This window comes from Sorex fumeus, unplaced genomic scaffold (assembly GCF_029834395.1).
Source record: "Sorex fumeus unplaced genomic scaffold, SorFum_2.1 ptg000098l, whole genome shotgun sequence".
Lineage (NCBI taxonomy): Eukaryota > Metazoa > Chordata > Mammalia > Eulipotyphla > Soricidae > Sorex > Sorex fumeus.
In genome coordinates, this window is record NW_026606155.1 from 71,319,889 (window position 1) to 71,337,222 (window position 17,334).

Sequence of the window (17,334 nt, forward strand, 5' to 3'; positions counted from 1 at the left end):
CTTCTTTCTAATTTACAGCGCCGCTGAAACGAAACGCCGGCGCATTCCCGACCCTTTCGGGAACCCCGTAGAGAAAAGGGGCGTGGGGGGGGGTGGAGCCAGCGACCCGGAAGCAGAAGTGATTCCCACCGGCGGAGTGCTGGGAAGCGGCGGCGGAGAGCGCAGCGGGAGAGGCAGCGACGTATCGGTGTGCAGCCCCGAACTAGGAAGAAGATGCTTATTAAAGTGAAGGTGGGAGCTCGTCCTGCCTTGCCCAGACGCGGTTGTGCGGGGCCGGCGGCCACGCCTGGCGGGGAGGAGAGGGGAAGGGCACGCACGCCTCCCCGGAGCTCCGGAGGGCGCTGACAATCTCGGGGCTCCGCGCGGGGGGTGATGGGAAGCAGGGGACCCGGCGGGGCTCTGCGAGCGGCGGACTGGCCTTGCGGGCTAACAACACCCCGGGGGGCTGCCGCTCCCGTGTTGGGAGGACTGTGCAGCGGCCCTGCGGGAGGCCGCCGTAGCCCGGCGTCTCTGTGTGCGACCCCCGGCAATGGTGCAGGGGACGGTGGAGCAGCCACTCCGGCGCCCCCGTCTCTCTCGGATGCTTGGAGTGAGCTGCCACCCCCGTTCTTCATGCACCAGTTACCCGATTCTTCCGGGCAGGACCCAGGCAGGCCGCCTCCGAGCACCGCACGGAATCGTGGACCTGGAGGGGAGGAGTGGGGCGGTGGGGAGAGGGAGGGGGAGAGGACTTGAGGGTCTTGGCAGGGACGAGCGACTGTACGCCTTTGGCGGGCGGTCGTCAGTGTCGCGGCCCCGCCGGGGGCGTGTGCCGGAGGTAAGCTTTTGCCTTGTCGCCTGCATCTCGCACCGGCCTCGCTTCCTGGAGTGAGGCAGGGCAAGTGGCCAGTGCCCGGGGCCTTGATGGGGTGCTGTTTGCTCCCCCCCCCCCTCTCTCTCCATCTCTCCCCTCCCGCGCTGCTTCCCGGCTCGGCTCGCAAGACCTCAGCAGTCGCCAGTGCTCTCTCTGCTCTCTCTAGTGTGCCTCCAGAGGACAAAAACTCTCCCTTGGTGCAGCCACACGCGAGTTTGGCGTGCTTGCAGCTGAGTCGGTATTTCGCCGGCTCTTTGGAGTCTCCACCATTCATTCGGGGTGGACTAGGGGGCCCCACTGGCTGGTGCTCAGGGCCTACTCCCAGAGCGTTACTGGAAGGAACCCGGGACTTTTGCACGTAAAGCCTGCGCTCCAGCCCTCAGAGTCCACTCCTCTGCCCCCTGCTAGCCCTGCTTTTAACCATCAGGCATATCACACCAACTCTAAACCCCGGGACTAAGACCAAGAGGCACGTGCAGATAATTGTCTTTTCACAACAGCAGAGTACTAGTCACTATACGATCACAGAGATAATTAATTGTTTTTTCAAAGTTTCTTTAGGTACCTATTTGAGTTACTGTGAAAGCACTGTGATGGGTCGTGGGGTCACTGGATCACCGCCAACATTTGAAAAAGTTGAAGACCTGAAATATATAGGCCCTGGGGCAGAGCGTCAGCTTTGCATGCAGGATTTTTAATACTAAGCTCAATCTCTGGCATCACGTGGTCCTCAGGCTCCAGCAAGGAACACAGACATTGCTGGGACCTCCCCAGGCCAGTCTGGGGGTTACTACCCATGTGTTGGGTGGGGATTGCTCAGGTCTGTGAGCTGTCTCCTGAACCCCTAAATCAATTTTTAATAACTCAGAATTGTTAGTCTCCTTTCCAAAACCACGTTATGCTTCCAGACAACTTTCTCTGTCCTCCATCTCTTTTATTCACCGCTCCTCTTTATATGCTAAATACATACAGCAACAATTAGCTCTAATATACAAATGAGACTTAAACAATTAGCTCTAATACACAAATGATAGACTATCTTATTCTTTCGTTGTTATTATTCTTTGTTCTTCTGAGGTTTGTATCTTGCATGTCTTTCTGTCTTCTCTCTCCCGCCCCCCCCCTGTTTCTCCCTCTCTTTCTCCTTTCTCTCTCTCTCTCTCTCTCTCTCTCTCTCTCTCTTTCTCTCTTTTTCTCTCCCCCTTCTCTGAAATTCTCTTTTTGTTTTGGGGCCACACTCGGCTGTGCTCAGGGCTTACTCCTCCAGGGAACCATGTGGGATGGGGTGGAGGAATCAAACTCAAGCAGGCCAGGTGCAAGGCAAGTGCCCTACCCACCGTACTATCTCTTTGGCCCCTCTCTCTCGATACATCATCTTCTATCTTAAGTCATTTTCCCCAATACTCATCTGTTGGTTCCTTTAGGTATTGGGAACCCAGTTCTTTTATTATTTTCTCATAGTCAACCTAATTTTTCCTTTATCTCTTTCTGCTTGATTTTCTTTCCATTCCTTGTACTGTTTTGGGAGTTTTTATTTTGATAAAAGCTTCAGCCAGGTTTTTTTTTTTTTTTTGATGATACCTTTTCTTACCTTACATAAAGTTTAGATCTAACCCAAGACATTCTATCTCAAACAGACAAAAACATTGTGTCTCAGATCATAGCAAAGTAGTCTTTTTTTTTTTTTTTTTTTTTTTTTTTTGCTTTTTGGTTCACAGCCAGCAATGCGCAGGGCTTACTCTTGGCTCTGCACTCAGGAATAACTCCTGGCAGTGCTGGGGAACCATATGGTATGCTAGGAATCGAACCCGGGTCGGCTGCATGCAAGGCAAATGCCCTGCCCGCTGTGCTATCCCTCCAGCTCCAATCCTCATTTTTTATTGTCCTCGAGTGACCTCTTAGATTACGTTGGGCAGCAATTTTCTCATGCTTATTGTCTTTTAGGTAGGAGGCTCCCAAACAGTGCTCTGAGGGCCAGGGGCCACTCAAACAATACTTGATAAGTTGGACCAGCAATTCAATGCTGGAGCATGAGGACATGGTGCTGCTCAAGGCCTGCAGTGCGAGGGACCACCAGGGCTACCCAGTGCCTCTCAGGGGCCTCGGCCCTGCACCCGACAATATTTTAAGGGACAGTGTGCTGGAGGTGGACCCTGGTCTGGCACATGCTAGGCCTGTTCCCTAACCACTCAACTGCCTACCAACCCCCTCATTCATGTTCTCTTTTTTTTCCCTTGAGTTTTTGGGCCACATCTAGTTGTAGTGCTCAGGGTTTACTCCTGGCTCTGTATTCAGGGATCAATCCTGGCGGGCTCGGGGGACCATATGGGGTGCTGGGGATTGAATCCTGGTTGGCTGTGTGTAGGGAAAACACTGTCTCTGCTGTACCACCATTCTAGCCTCTCATTCACGTTTCTCTCTCTTTTTTTTTCCATTTTTTTATAATTTTATTTATTGAATCACCATGAGAGCAGTTACAAAGCTTTCGGGTCTAAGTCTCGGTCATACAATGAAACACCGGTACCTTTACTAGTGCCCATTCTCTACCCCCAACAACCCCAGTATGCCCCCATCCCACACCCTCCCCCTACCTGTGGGGCAGATGATTTCCACATTACTCTCTCTCTCTACTTTGATCACATTCAATGTTTCGACACCAGACCCACCATTATTATTTGGGATTTTACCCCAACCATGTTCTCTTAACAGAATAAAATACGTTCCTAAGGGATCAGTTCACTGAGTTTTCAACAGTAGACACACAAGCACAGCAAGATCTAGAACATTTCACATCTACCCTCTTGAAAGTCCAGTAGGTTAATTTTGCTTTAGAACTCCAGACAAGTGGAACTGTGTCATACGCACTTTTCGTATGATTTCTTTCACCGTTAGCCCTGCCGCGTGTAGCTGTACTTTAGAACTGGGTGGGGTCCCACTGGATGCCTGTCACAGCTTGTTTATCCATCCTGTCATGGACTGTTTGTCCCCAGTTTCTGGCAGTATTAATAGGACTTCAGTGAGCAGTGTCATATAAGTAGCTTCATGAATGTGTGTAAATTAGATAAATACCTTCGGATGAATACCTTGAGGTGGTAGCCGTAAGGAGGACTGCCATTCGCCAAGCGATGACACCGTCTTATATTCCCACCTGCAGGGAATGTGCGCTCAGCTGCTGTGCACCTGTGAGAACTTTCAGTCACATTGGTTAACTAAGTAGGGGGTTCCTCCCAAGTGGTGCTCAGGAGGCCTGGGAGGACCACTCAAGTATTCCCAGCCAGCTAGAACAGCAGTGTGCATGACCCTACTGATGATTACCAGCTCACCTGACAGTGCTTGGGTGTTTGTGTTATAGGGTTGTGAAAGGTTTCATTTCACTTTAGTTGGTGTGGGTTTTTCAGTCAGTGAATGATTTTTGTCATTTCACCTTGTGTTGTCCTAGACAGTAAAATCCAGTTAATTGTGTGTCTCACAGTTCTCAGCTGGGAAATTTCCCCCTGGCAAAGGCTAGATAGTTGATGTTTCTGAACCTTCAAGCCATAAGGGAACTTTAGGTCAGGACCAACTACTAAGTAGCATTGAATGTATTCTGAGGCCTCTGACCTTGAGGGGACAAAACTCGGTTATGACAAGTTATATTAGGAATCTCTTTTGGGAACTGGAGAGACAGAACAGTGGGGTAGGGCAATTGCCTTACACAACACCGACCCGGATTCAATTCCCAGCACCCTGTGTGGTCCCCCAAGCTCCTCAAGGAGTGACCTCTGAGCACAGAGCTAGGTGTAAGCCTTGATCACTGCCAGGTGTGTTCCAGGAATCTTTCAGACTAGAGAGAGAGAGCTTAACAGACTGAGAGCATGCTTGGCCTGAAGAAGGCCTAGGTTCCATTTCCAGCACCTCCTGTCACACCTTCCTAGTGTGACCCAAAAACCAAAAAAAGAAAAAATCTTTTTTATTTATTTTTTTTTTGGGCGACACTTGGTGGTGCTCCTGGGCTGTTTTGGCTCTGGGTTCAGGAGTGACCCCTGGTGATGCTCCGGGGACCATCTGTGGTGCCAGGGATTGGACCATGGTTAGCTACATGCAAGGCAAACACCATACCTCCTCTTTTCAAAAAAGAAAAATTTTAAAAGTGCTCCACTACTTTAAAACAATTTTAGTTATGAATAATTTCAAATATAACACCAGAGAAGACACAGCGTAGCCTTTACCCAGCTTTGAGATCTAGGCTCTCCTGGCCAGTCATTATTTCATTTGGTATTGAGACCACGGTCTGGTGCTCAGAGGCAAGCCCAGGCATGGTGCTTGGGAGTCGCTCCCCGCAGTGCTCAGGGAATGGAACTCGGGCCACCAGCATGCAGAGCATGCTCTCAGCCCATTAAGTTGTATTCCCTGACCCTATTCTCACTCATTCTCCATACCTGTATTCTATCGGGCAGATTCTAGTTGGCACATTTACTTTTTTTTTTACTCTTCTGTCCCCCATTTTTATTGCGATATCGTAATTAACGATACTGTGAGTGTGGCTTTATGTCTATGTCACTCCAACACTACTCCCCTTGCCTGGGTGCCTGCTTTCCCTATCAGTGTCCCAAGGACCCCTCTGTCCTCCCACCAGCATTTGCTCTTTGTTAAAAGAGCCTCTCTTAGGGGCTAGAGTGATAGTACAGCGGGTAGGACGTTTTCCTTGCATGCGGCCAACCCAGGTTCAATTCTCAGCTTCCCGTATGGTCCCCTGATAACCGTCAGGAGTAATTTCTGAGTGCAGAGCCAGGAGTAACCCCTGTATATCGCCAGGTGTGACCCAAAAAGCCAATAAATAAATAAAATAAAAGAGTCCCTTTTGGAGCCTGAGCAATTGTACTGTGTACTGCTTTGCATGCGGCTGACCCAGGTTCGATTCCTGGCACCCTTTGTGGTCCCCTGAGCACCACCCTGTGCACAGAGCCAGGAGTAAGCCCTGAGCACAGCCAGGTGTGGCCTGAAATACCAAAAATAAATAAATCATAGAACTCTTAGTGCTTGAACACATGAAGTGTGGTTTTTGAGACTGAGAAATTATAAAACTGTCCGAAACTGTCCTCCCGTTGTTCATCGATTTGCTCCAGCGGGCCCAGTAACGTCTCCATTGGATACTTTGTTGTTATTGCGTTTGGCATATCGAATACCTCACGGGGAGCTTGTCAGGCTTTGCCATGGGGGGCGAGATACTCTCGGTAGCTTGCCGGGCTCTCCGAGAGGGGCGGAGGAATCAAACTCGGGTCGGCCATGTTGGCTGCGTGTAAGGCAAACGCCCTACCGGCTGTGCTATCGCTCCAGCCCCAATAAATAATTTCAATTATTTATTTGTATTTAATTTCAAATAAAAATTTGAGACCTTATTTCATCATTGGAAAACTGGGGTTTGGGGGCCACACCCACTGCTACTGATGGTGGTCCAGGTTTACTCTTGGCTTTGTGCCAGGGGATCACACCTGGTGGTGCTCAGGGAACCATATGCAGTGCTGGGGATTGAACCAGGGTCAGCTACATATAAGTGCTTTAACCCTTGTATTATCTCTCTAGCCCAGTCATTGGAAAGCTTTTATGTTAGTAGTAGTAGGGTATAGAAATCTACTTTTAGAATAATTTATGAAATGTAAATACAGGTGAAATATTTCTGTTGAAAATTTACCATCTGATAGTACAGTGGGTAAGTCACTTGTCTTGCATTCAGCCAACCCTCAGGTTTAATTCCTGGCACCACATATATTCCCCTAAGCGCTTCCAGGAGTGATCCCCGTGCAGAGAGCCCACAGTAAGTGCTAAGCACTGCTGGGTGCAGCCCAGAAACGAGAGAGAGAAAGAAAGTATATCATCTCAATTAAGATGTTCTGAAATGTTGACCAAATTTTGAAGTTTGGTTATGAAAATGAAGGAAAAACCTTAATTTTATAAGTTGCATGTTGATATAATATTTTGGAGACTGTGGCATTTTCACCTTGTGCATACCTGGCTCAGGATCAAAGAGACAGCACAAAGTGCTGCATGCGTGCTTTGCATTCAGAGCCCGTGGTTCGATCTCCAACACTATCTGATCCCCTGAACACCACTGGGTGCAGTTCCTCAACCCCCACAGCTGCCCAGCACTGTCTGGTGGGACTCCCAAAGAAAGGGGACACCAGCACCATCTGACATGACCCCCAAAGAAAGAAACTTAAGGAAAATGTGGCTCTGGGGGAATGGAGGTCAGTAAAAAAAATCCTGGCTACTAATGTCATATATATTCTTTTGTTATTGTGTGTGATATGTCAGGATCAAGCCCAGGCCTCATAAGTACACAGGTCACAGGTGCATACATGCAAGGGCAACACAGAGCTATATCTCAAGCCCTTCATTTCTTTTGGCAGTGTCGGAATCCAACCCAGGGCCTCACACATTCAAGATTCCACCACTGAGCCACTACTGGTATATTTCAAATTGTATCTGTGGCTCGCACTTACCATAGAATGACAATTCTGTATCTACTGGACAGTACTGCTAATAGAATCATCTACTTATACTCCAGCCAGGGATGTTTGTTTTCTCACTTGTATTGAGAAAAGGTGGGGGTGGGGGAGGGAAAAATACAGGACTGGAGAAATAGTACATGAGATAAGACTTTTGCCTGCATGCCTCAGCCTTGGCTGCAGCCCTGGCAAGTTCCTCAGCACCACTGAGCGGCTGGAGCACGCATGGTCCCCTGAGGACCACCAGGGGTCACTCTTGAGCACACAGCCAGGAATAGCTCCTGAGCACCCCTGGGTGTGGTTCAGAAACAAACCAAAAATACAACATTTGATGAATGATATTATGACTTAAAGCCTCCTGATTCTTAAAAGCAGCTTTGCTGCCAATATGCATCTTTCAGAATATAGTCAATCCCCGGAGTGAGGATGGGATATTTGACCTAGAAGAAAAATTGGATTTGGGCTACAGGAATTTATGAACCCCTTGCTTATTTCAGACGCTGACTGGGAAGGAGATTGAGATTGACATTGAACCCACAGACAAGGTAATGTCCTCTCTTGTGCCCATTTTCCTGCTTTATGTGCTTGTTTGGATATGGAATGGTTGAACTTAATCCTTTCGCTCTTGCTCTTGTGCTGTCTCCAATAGCTCTTGTTCTTTCCACTTCCATGGTCCTACCCCTAGCAGCCTCTCTCTACTTCTCCCCCTAAAGGTGGAGCGAATCAAGGAGCGTGTAGAGGAGAAAGAGGGAATCCCCCCACAGCAGCAGCGGCTCATCTACAGTGGGAAACAGATGTGAGTGTGGAACGGGAATGAGGGCCTTGGAACCCGATTTGAAGATGAGGGAACCAGTGGAGCAGGCCTGTCTCTCTTTTCTTAGAACTTTCCTTTGGGTCTTTAGCAATCCTTTTTTTTTTGCCAGGGCGCGGGGTAGGGGTAGGTGAGTGGGTCACACCCAGTGATACTCAGGGGTTATTCCTGGCTTTGCACTCAGGAATTACTCCTGGTGGTGCTCAGCGAACCATATGGGCTGGGAATCGAACCCGGGTCGGCCATGTGCAAGGGAAACGCCCTACCTGCTGTACTATCACTCCAGCCCCAACCTTTGGCAATCTGATAAAGCTGTTAACCAGCTTCTCAGAATAAGATTTTCAGATATAAAATACAAGGGGGCCAGAGGGATAGTACAGCAGGTAGGGCACTTTGCCTTGTATGTAGCTGACCCAGATTTGATCCTCTGCATCCTGAAGGGTTTCCCATGCACCACCAGGAATGATTCCTGAGCTCAGAATCAGGAGTAACTCCTGAGCATTGCTAGGTGTGGCCCAAAACCTAAAAAAAAAAAAAAAAATACACGGGCTAGAGAAATAGTAAAGTGGCATGGCAGATCTAGGTTTGGCAAACCTTGGTACCCGCATATGGTCCCCTGAAGCTTTACAGGTGTGATCCCAGATTGCAGAGCCAGGAGTAATCCCTGAACATCAGGTTGTGACCCCCCAAAAACAAAACAAAACAAAAAAGCACAGAAGAAACGTATTGAAGTACGCTTATCAAAGTACTAAGAAGACAGGCCAGAGAGATAGCTTAAAGGCTGAGCATAAGCTTTGCATGCAGAACATCTGGGTTCAAGCCCTTGGCACTGCATGGTCTACCAATCTTTCCTGTGTGTGGACCCCCTTCCCCCCCAAAAAAAAAACACTTAAATTTAATTAGGTGCTTTTAAAAACATTAAGATCTAATATCTAATGGTGGGTCTAATTGCCATAATTTGGTTTAGGACCCTTCTAATTGGAGTTAGGAGGTCTGGAAACCCTTTCAGGGTTGATTCTCAGCCAACTGAGAGAGAGAGAGAGAGAAATTGCAGTTAGGAGATCGTAAAAATAAAGGTGCAGGTTTTCTCCTCACCTGAATTCATATCTCCCTACCCCACCCCCAGGACCCATGAAATCCATGTTAAAATCTTGTTATTGTTGGTATTTCTAATGCCTTTTTTTTTTTAATTTTGTGGCCCTCCTTTCTTTGCAGGAATGATGAGAAGACAGCAGCTGATTACAAGATCCTAGGTGGTTCAGTTCTCCACCTAGTGTTAGCCCTGAGAGGAGGAGGTGGTCTTAGGCAGTGATAGACCTGTCTTCCATTTTACCTCCTTTGCCCTGTCGCTCATAATGAGGCATCATATATCCTCTCATTCTCTGGGATGCCAGAGCCACTGACCCCTCTTCTGGATGCCCAGTCTGTGTGTCTACTGGGGGCAGACTGTGAGGACCCCAGGATGCAGTGTTCCTGGCCCAGAGGGACCTAGCTGGATATTGGGTTTTAGTTTGCGGTCCTGTGTGCTTCCCTCTCTTGTGGCTGTGTTCCTGGTTGTCAATAAAATATTTCCTGGCTTTCTGGAATCTTTTCTTCTGTTGCACAAACAGGGTTGGAATAAAAATAGACCAGACGAGTTTCACCAGGCTGAAGGGGTAGGACAATGGGAGGAAATACACCTTCAGAGGAGACTCCAGCTAATTAGTAGCAACGCTTTCCAAACCATTTTAAGAGATTTCCTGTTGGTAGTTGGAAATTGGTCATGTAGGTATATTGGCAGAAATTGGCAAAGGGCACAAGTCAGTAACCCAAACTGATTGTTACGCATCTGAGTGCATAGTACTGATGTGGATGATAGAAATCAATGAATTCTTTCCCGTGTGGCCCTTCTGAACATTGATTGGGCCTGATTTGAAAAGATCTTCAGGGCTTTGCAAACACCTGTTTGTGACGGGAGTATTGCCAGGTACTCCGAGCTCTACACGAGGTGAGGCCAATCTAGCTTCCTCTTTTGGTGGGATAAAATGAGAGCCGGGTACCAGAAAAAAAAAAGGCCTTCAGTAGAACCTAGCTCGGCGGGTGGGGAATGGAGACCTTGGAGAGATTTGGCCCTTCTGGCGCTGCGCTGCAGCGCTTTCCCCCATTCCGCCACTAGAGGGTGCGTTTATGCGGTTGCCGGCCTGATAGCCCCCGCCCCGCGTGGCGACACTCTAGCCGGCAGCGTCTCTTAAGGTCTGTGGCGAGGCGGCGCAGCCCACCTCTCTATGGCCGGTGGAAAGCCCAGTCTCGCGCGCGGCCTGCCGGCAGCATCATGGAGCGACTTCCGAAGCTTGCAGTGTTTGATTTGGGTGAGGGACCAAACCGGGGAGCTTCTTGGGGAGCTCTCTTCATCCAACCCCAATTGCATTTCTTGAGGGAGGCCCCGTGCCCTCCGAGGCTGAACCCGCCTCCGTCCTCTTGCAGATTACACGCTCTGGCCTTTCTGGGTGGATACGCATGTAGACCCCCCGTTCACCAAGAGCAGGTGAGGCTGGGTTGGGGAGGACCTGGCAGGTGAGGCCCGAGCTGAGGCTACTCTCACCCCCTCCAGTGATGGAACTGTGCGAGATAGGAGGGGCCAGACCATCCAGCTATACCCAGAGGTGCCTGAGATTCTGGGACGATTGCAGCGCCTAGGGGTGCCTATGGCAGCCGCTTCCCGGTAAGAAGAGACTGGGGCGGGGGAGAGGGGGGCAGAGGGGGTGGAACTCTAAGGGTTAATGCTGAGAGATGCATGTATGAGATTTCTCGTGTAATCCCTTGGTTACAAAAAGTTTTGGCGACGCGAATTCACAAATCCATAGTGCCCTTTCCTACCCACAGTGTCCGACCAGAAGGATAAGGGCTAAATAGGGGCCAAGGATGTTTGCACATCGTAGAAAAACAGCAAATTGAGTTCTCCCAGGTTATACACAACTTGGTCCTCGGGTCTGGAGTTCCCGCTTGCCTGATGTCATTCATCTGTCGCACCTCCTTGCAGGACAGGTGAGACTCGAGGGGCCAATCAGCTATTGGAGCTCTTTGACCTTGTCAAGTACTTGGTTCATCGGGAAATCTACCCTGGCAGCAAGGTCACCCACTTTGAAAGGTAGGCTTTGAAGCCAGGGTAGACTCGGGAAGAGCCCAGAGAGGTTGCAGGGGCAAGACACCGCAATGGTCACCCCTGCCCTGTTTTGCACAGGTTACAGCAGCAGACCAATGTTCCTTTCTCCCAGATGGTTTTCTTCGATGATGAGGAGCGGAATATTATTGACGTCAGCAAACTGGGTACTGAGTGGTTAGGGAAAATGAGTTCCTAAGGGTTGTTGAAGTATGACTGCACGAATCATTTGCATGAAAGGTGGCAGCTAGAAAAGAGGTGAGATGTGATAACAGGGAGCTAGGAAGGCCTGATGAAATGTGGCTTCTTTCCATTCTAGGTGTTACCTGCATTCATGTCCAGAATGGAATGAGTCTTCAAACCCTCACTCGAGGATTAGAGAGCTTTGCAAAGGCCCACGCCGGACCCTGAGGAGGGAAGTCTGGTGGAGGGAACCAGATTTGAGCCACTTGAGGCATAAAACTGAGTAGAAGTCAAGAAGGCGTTTCCTGATGCACTTGTAAATTATTAAAGTGTACTTGTGTGACGGAAGAGATCTCGCCCACAAAAGGTTGTTTCTATTTCTGCAGCATGTGAGCGCAGGGTTGGCCCTCGAGGGAGGCCTGAGTGTGTGGCATTGAAAATTGTCAGATTCTGCCTGGTTAAAACTGTGGCAAAGCTGGGCCTAGCAATCTCCTTGTGCTTGCCCTATCCCTCCGCTCTTTGCCACGCTCTGTAAAGGACACGAAGAATTCTTCCACTGGCTCCTCCAAGTAGTGGGGCGCATGGTCCCGCACGGGACTTGCCAGGAAACGAATACTTTTTTTTTTTTTCCCGGGTGGGACAGCGCCTTCTCGTACTGCCGGGAAGGAAGCGGTCACTTTAAGCGCTGCGCCGGCCTCCTCCGCGCCTGGTGATGACGTCGCAGCGGAGTCCCACGGCGGGATTGGCCGAGGCCGGTCTCCGCGTGACGAGCCGCGGTCTCCCCTCCCCGAGCAAGGCGGAAGTGAGGACGCCGTGGGCGGTGGCGGGAGAGGCGAGGTCGCGATGAGTGGTCTCGGCCGGCTCTTCGGGAGGGGTGAGCCCCGGCGAGAGTGGCGGGCGGGGAAGTGCAGGCGGCGGGAGGGGGCGCGCGCGGACGGAGCGCACCCCCGAGCCGGCCGGGCGTGCCCGGAGACCCCGCCTAGCCAGGAAGCGCGGCCGGGATCGCTCCCACCCCGGGAGGGGTGAGCTGCTGCCCGGGTGCGGGGCGTGAACCGGGGCGTGGCCGCGGCCTGGGCTGGCCGGTCCCACCTGTCGTCACCCTTCTCTTGCCAGACCTGACGCTTGCTAACTTGGGGCTGGTCCCGGGGAAACGGGTGAGGTGACGAGGAAACTGTGCCTGCTTCGAAGCGGAAAGCTGGCGTTTCCTGGTGTACTGTCGGTGGCGAGTCCTAACGCTCGTGGAGAACGGGACTAGCCGGGGTGATCCAGGGTGTGTTATATGGGGATTTGAGGTGCCCAGGGAAGAAAGAAGTAAGGGGAGAGCATGGTCTACTTGCACGGGCACATGACATGAGACTCACTCTCCTGTATTCCCGGGATTTTTCCCAGCTGGCTACGCTGCGGGGGTCTTCTGCAAGCAAAGCATGTGCTCAGACTCCTGAGCTATCGCCCAGGCCTGTCGGTTTTACTCTTTTTGTTTTGTTTCGTCGTTTTTTTTGGGGGGGGGGCACACCTGCAGTGCTCCGAGATCACTGCTCAGGCATCACTTGCCTAGTGCAAGCAAACCACCCTACACTCTGCTATCTCTCCAGCCCCAGGTTTTACTCCTGAGGCAATGAAGAGTGTCAAAGGATTTTTAAGCGCCAGAGACCATCAGATTATTTTTGGGTGGGAGGGTGGGGGAGACATTCTAGAAGTGCAGAAAAGCTTTGAAAGTGAAATTCGGGATCAGATTTCTCTAGTTTCCTGTACTCTTTCATTTGATCCTGCAGAGGCAGCGTCTTTGGTATCTCCTGGGACAATAAACAGACTGACTGAACTCTGGAGATATGATGTGATGGGAGTGCTGTGCGTTTGTGGGTGGGTGCGGGTGGTAAAGAGAAAATACCTCCCTTCTAATCAGTTTTGCTGTGAACCAAGATTGCTTTTTAAAAAGTCTTAAGGAATAAAAAATACCACACACACCAAAAATATCTTTTTTTTTTCTTTTTGGGTCACACCCGGCGATGCACAGGGGTTACTCCTGGCTAATGCACTCAGGAATTACTCCTGGTGGTGCTTAGGCGACCATATGGGATATTGGGAATCGAACCTGGGATGGCCACATGCAAGGCAAATGCCCTACCTACTGTGCTTTCGCTCCAGCCCCACACCAAAAATATCTTGAAGGGCCATTCAGAGTAGCAGAACTACAGGCAATATAAAGTCATTTTGTCATGTTTCAATTCCTACTCAGTTTCTTTTTAGTGACTTTAAGCAAATAAAATTTGGGTTCTGGCAGATTCCTGGCTCTGTGCTTAGAGTGATCTCTAGCAATGGCCAGGGATCATCTGTGGTACAAGGGACTAGGGGTCAACCAGATGCAAGGCAAGCCCCCTAACCCCTTCACTATCTCTTAATCAGAATTTTTTAACAACTTTGTGTTGTCATATTTGTTATGTAAAATGATGCTTTTTTGCTCAGCCTTTTGGGGATAACAAGTGCCTGGCACATACTATGCTATGTTCTCGGCTAATAAAGTGGGGTCAAGGGTGGGAGGGGATTGGGATGATATCCAGGAATGCTTAGGGGATCATGTGATGACCAGGATGGACCGTTGGCTAATAATTTTCCACACAATGTGGGAATGCTGCATTGAACTCCAGGAAAGAAAGAGAAGGGGCCAACCCCAGAAGAGGCAATTCAGAAACTGAAGGAGACAGAGGAGATTCTGATCAAGAAACAGGAGTTTCTGGAGCAGAAGATTCAGCAGGAATTACAGGCAGCCAAGAAGCATGGGACCAAGAATAAGAGAGGTAATGGAGAAAGGGGCCGATTGGGAGAGCCCAGGTGGGAAGCAGGTTTCTAGCTCTGATATTCAAAGTGTGGACTGGATCAGCTGCCCTACAGGCTCTTCGGAGGAAGAAAAGGTTGGAACAGCAGCTGGCACAAACTGATGGGACATTATCTACCCTGGAGTTTCAGCGTGAGGCCATTGAAAATGCCACCACCAACACCGAAGTCCTTCGTACCATGGAACTTGCTGCCAAAGGCATGAAGAAGGCCTACCAGGACATGTGGGTACGGGGGGGATGGGAGGAGAGGGTCCCCAGCACTGGGAAGAGTAGCTTGGTATTTTGCTTGGAACCTTAAAACCTCTCAGGCTGCAGAAATAATACAGTGGTTAAGAACCTTGCACAAAACCAGTCCAGGCCTTATTCCCAGCACTAGTTAACTTAAGCACCACTGAGAATGATCCCAAAGCAGAGTGTTGGGAGTAGCCCATGAGCTTTGCCCTCCCCCCCAAAAGAAAATTCAGTATGAGAATTTCTGGTATAAAGTCTTTGGACGGCTCAGCCTCTGTTAGCCTTCTTGCTTCCTGCAAGATGTCTTGTCCAGCTAGGGCACTCTAAGGAGGAAAGATGGATTTTCTAGTTCTTAAAGACCTGTAGGAAAGGGAATACACCCATCCTCCCCAATGTGTCTTCCCGCCATTTCTCAAACTTTGCTGCATTCCAATTTTCCAGGGATCCCTTCTGCCCGGTAGCCACAGAGTTAATAGGCTGAGGTCACAGGGAGGAGGGACTTCATTCATGGGACAAGATATGGAGACTGTGGCTTAATTACACAAATGTCTTGTTCTCAGGGACATCGACAAGGTGGATGAACTGATGGCTGACATCACAGAGCAGCAGGAAGTGGCCCAGCAGATCTCAGATGCCATTTCTCGGCCTGTGGGCTTTGGAGATGATGTGGATGAGGTGATGGGGAGTAAGGGGGGTAGGGAATATTGGATAAAGCATGCAACAAGCCCGGAGGAATGCCCAAGAGAACGCTTGGGCAAAAAGGAGCCTGTTTTGGGGCTGGAGCGATAGCACAGCAGTCAGGGTGTTTGCCTTACACTCGGCTGACCCGGGTTTGATTTCCAGCATCCCATATGGTCCCTTGAGCACCGCTAGGAGTAATTCATGCATGTATGAGCGAGAAGTAACCCCTGTGCATCGCCAGGTGTGACCAAAAAGAAAAATGTAAAAAAAGGGGGGCCTGTTTTTAGAAATACAAGTTTCCTTTTCAGGGGCTAGAGAGTGAGCACAGTGAGTAGGGCATTTATCTTGCAGGTAGCTAGCCTGGATTAGATCTCCAGCCTCCCAGATGTTCCTCGAAAATACTGCCAGGAATAGTTCCTGAGCGCATGGTAACCCCTGAGCTTGAGTGGAGCCCAAAACCAAAGAAGTTTCCTTTCTTTGACTTAAAGAGTCCTTTTATCCCATATCCAGGACGAGCTGTTGGAGGAGCTAGAATTGCTGGAGCAGGAAGGATTGGACCAGGAGTTGTTAAATGTGGGTGACAAGAAAGAAGAACCATCAGTCAAGCTACCCGATGTTCCCTCTCATGGTCTCCCGGCTGAACCAGGTACCCCAAGCTTTTCTGTTGTCTCTAGGACTCAAGAGGGTGGGATAGCACCCAGCTTGCTGCAAAGGAATCAAGCAGAGAACTACTATGACATCTGCACAACTTGGGGGCTACAGGCAGCCTTGACCTAAGGGGACTGGGGGCAGACGTACAGCCCATTTACTCAGCACACTGTGTACCCTGGCCCTGGGGGCTGCGATATTGGCAAAAGAGGCACCTTTTTCATATTTGCACAAAGGTGCCTTGGGAATTGGCAGCAGCACAGCACACCGATCCACGCATTTAGGATCTTTGCCAGAAAGAGATGGTTCAGGAAGCTCTGAGTGTTAGAGCAAGGAATTGTTGGCAGTTGCTGAGGCCCTAACACTTCTTTTTTCCTCTGGGTATCCTTGTCCCCAAAGCTTCCAAAGCAGATGAAGATGAAGAACTAAAGCAGTTGACAGAGTGGGTATCCTGATGAATCTGGGCCCATCTTTCCTCACGCTGCCTTCATTGGTCTCTTATCCTAAAGTGCCAAGTGAACTCAAGGAACTGAGCTAAAGGAAAATTAGCCTTTCTGGGAGGTGCTGGGGGGGTAGGGTAACTGCCACCCCTACTCCACTTTGGAGGAGTCTGGGCTCCCTACTCTCTGGTAGCTGTTACAGTGCTCTTATTCCCAATAAAAATGGACAAGTAGAATCCTTGTACTTTTACTGCCTTGTCTGCACCTGAAACCCTTCTTCTAGCCCTTGGAACTTTGTTTCAGCTAGCAAAAAATAGAGTCAGGCAGGGGCATTAGAACACAGAACAAAGGGGAGTTCCTTATATTTGCCACTGTGCTCCAGGTAGATACTGTTTTGTTTCTCAACTTGGACTTGTACTAGAGTTGAAAAGCCCAGTTGTAAGGTTGAATGAAACTTCCATCTCTTATCTTAGGGCCATGTGGAATGGTCTCAGTCCCAAATCACTTGCCCCCAACCAAGGCCTCTTCCCCGACAGTCCCGTGATTAACTACACACTTTCGCAGCTCTCATTTTCAGGTGGGAGAGCACATGGCAATGAGGGCAGGAGACTTTTCTTTATCCAGAAGCCAGAGTCAGTAGGCTTGGTTAGAGCTGTCATATCTGTGTCCTAGAGCAGTGGTGTGCAAGACTGTCATTCACTCGGGTTCTTTCGACAGTGATAATGGAGAAAGGAACTGAAGCATTTCAGATATTCTGCAACCCGTCTCAAACAAATAATACTCCTGTAGGGGGAGCCATGACCAGGAAGCCACAGGGACAGCTCATTGCTAGGACATGATAAGTGCAGGCGAGAACAGGCAGGGACCTCACCCAGATAATGAAGCTTCCCAAAGGCAGGTGTGAGCTGCGGAGAAACTGAACTCCGCCTCACAACTTGCTCTTGCTCTTGTTTTTTTTTTTTTTTTTTTTTTTTATGTAGGAGTACTGCTATTTATTCAGCCACTGATTAGCTGATTGAACTGGGCATG

The 17,334-nt window shown here is 49.7% G+C and overlaps 3 protein-coding genes across 3 annotated transcripts; all 3 read left to right on the top strand.

Annotated features, from left to right (window-relative positions):
• The first annotated feature begins 83 nt into the window (after window positions 1–83).
• On the top strand, window positions 84–9,735 carry NEDD8 (NEDD8 ubiquitin like modifier). Its single transcript, XM_056134386.1, has 4 exons — window positions 84–231; window positions 7,836–7,883; window positions 8,052–8,134; window positions 9,365–9,735. The coding sequence occupies exons 1-4, from the start codon at window positions 214–216 to the stop codon at window positions 9,459–9,461; spliced, it is 246 nt and encodes an 81-aa protein (XP_055990361.1). The 5' UTR covers window positions 84–213; the 3' UTR covers window positions 9,462–9,735.
• Window positions 9,736–10,379: 644 nt separating this feature from the next.
• On the top strand, window positions 10,380–11,926 carry MDP1 (magnesium dependent phosphatase 1). The gene is made up of 6 exons (XM_056134385.1): window positions 10,380–10,497; window positions 10,613–10,673; window positions 10,740–10,850; window positions 11,169–11,276; window positions 11,370–11,455; window positions 11,608–11,926. The coding sequence occupies exons 1-6, from the start codon at window positions 10,461–10,463 to the stop codon at window positions 11,697–11,699; spliced, it is 495 nt and encodes a 164-aa protein (XP_055990360.1). The 5' UTR covers window positions 10,380–10,460; the 3' UTR covers window positions 11,700–11,926.
• Window positions 11,927–12,141: 215 nt separating this feature from the next.
• On the top strand, window positions 12,142–16,541 carry CHMP4A (charged multivesicular body protein 4A). Its single transcript, XM_056134387.1, has 6 exons — window positions 12,142–12,345; window positions 14,117–14,266; window positions 14,350–14,527; window positions 15,097–15,211; window positions 15,728–15,863; window positions 16,265–16,541. The coding sequence occupies exons 1-6, from the start codon at window positions 12,315–12,317 to the stop codon at window positions 16,318–16,320; spliced, it is 666 nt and encodes a 221-aa protein (XP_055990362.1). The 5' UTR covers window positions 12,142–12,314; the 3' UTR covers window positions 16,321–16,541.
• The last annotated feature ends 793 nt before the right edge of the window (window positions 16,542–17,334 follow it).

Bases quoted from the DNA above. Each gene is read 5' to 3' on its own strand.
- MDP1 (XM_056134385.1), top strand. From the start codon at position 10,461: ATGGAGCGACTTCCGAAGCTTGCAGTGTTTGATTTGG. The intron at 10,674-10,739 runs GTGAGGCTGGGT...CACCCCCTCCAG, and splicing joins CCCCCGTTCACCAAGAGCAG to TGATGGAACTGTGCGAGATA. The intron at 10,851-11,168 runs GTAAGAAGAGAC...ACCTCCTTGCAG, and splicing joins CCTATGGCAGCCGCTTCCCG to GACAGGTGAGACTCGAGGGG.
- NEDD8 (XM_056134386.1), top strand. The intron at 7,884-8,051 runs GTAATGTCCTCT...CTCCCCCTAAAG, and splicing joins ACATTGAACCCACAGACAAG to GTGGAGCGAATCAAGGAGCG. The intron at 8,135-9,364 runs GTGAGTGTGGAA...CTTTCTTTGCAG, and splicing joins ATCTACAGTGGGAAACAGAT to GAATGATGAGAAGACAGCAG.
- CHMP4A (XM_056134387.1), top strand. From the start codon at position 12,315: ATGAGTGGTCTCGGCCGGCTCTTCGGGAGGG. The intron at 12,346-14,116 runs GTGAGCCCCGGC...ATTGAACTCCAG, and splicing joins CGGCCGGCTCTTCGGGAGGG to GAAAGAAAGAGAAGGGGCCA. The intron at 15,864-16,264 runs GTACCCCAAGCT...TTGTCCCCAAAG, and splicing joins TGGTCTCCCGGCTGAACCAG to CTTCCAAAGCAGATGAAGAT.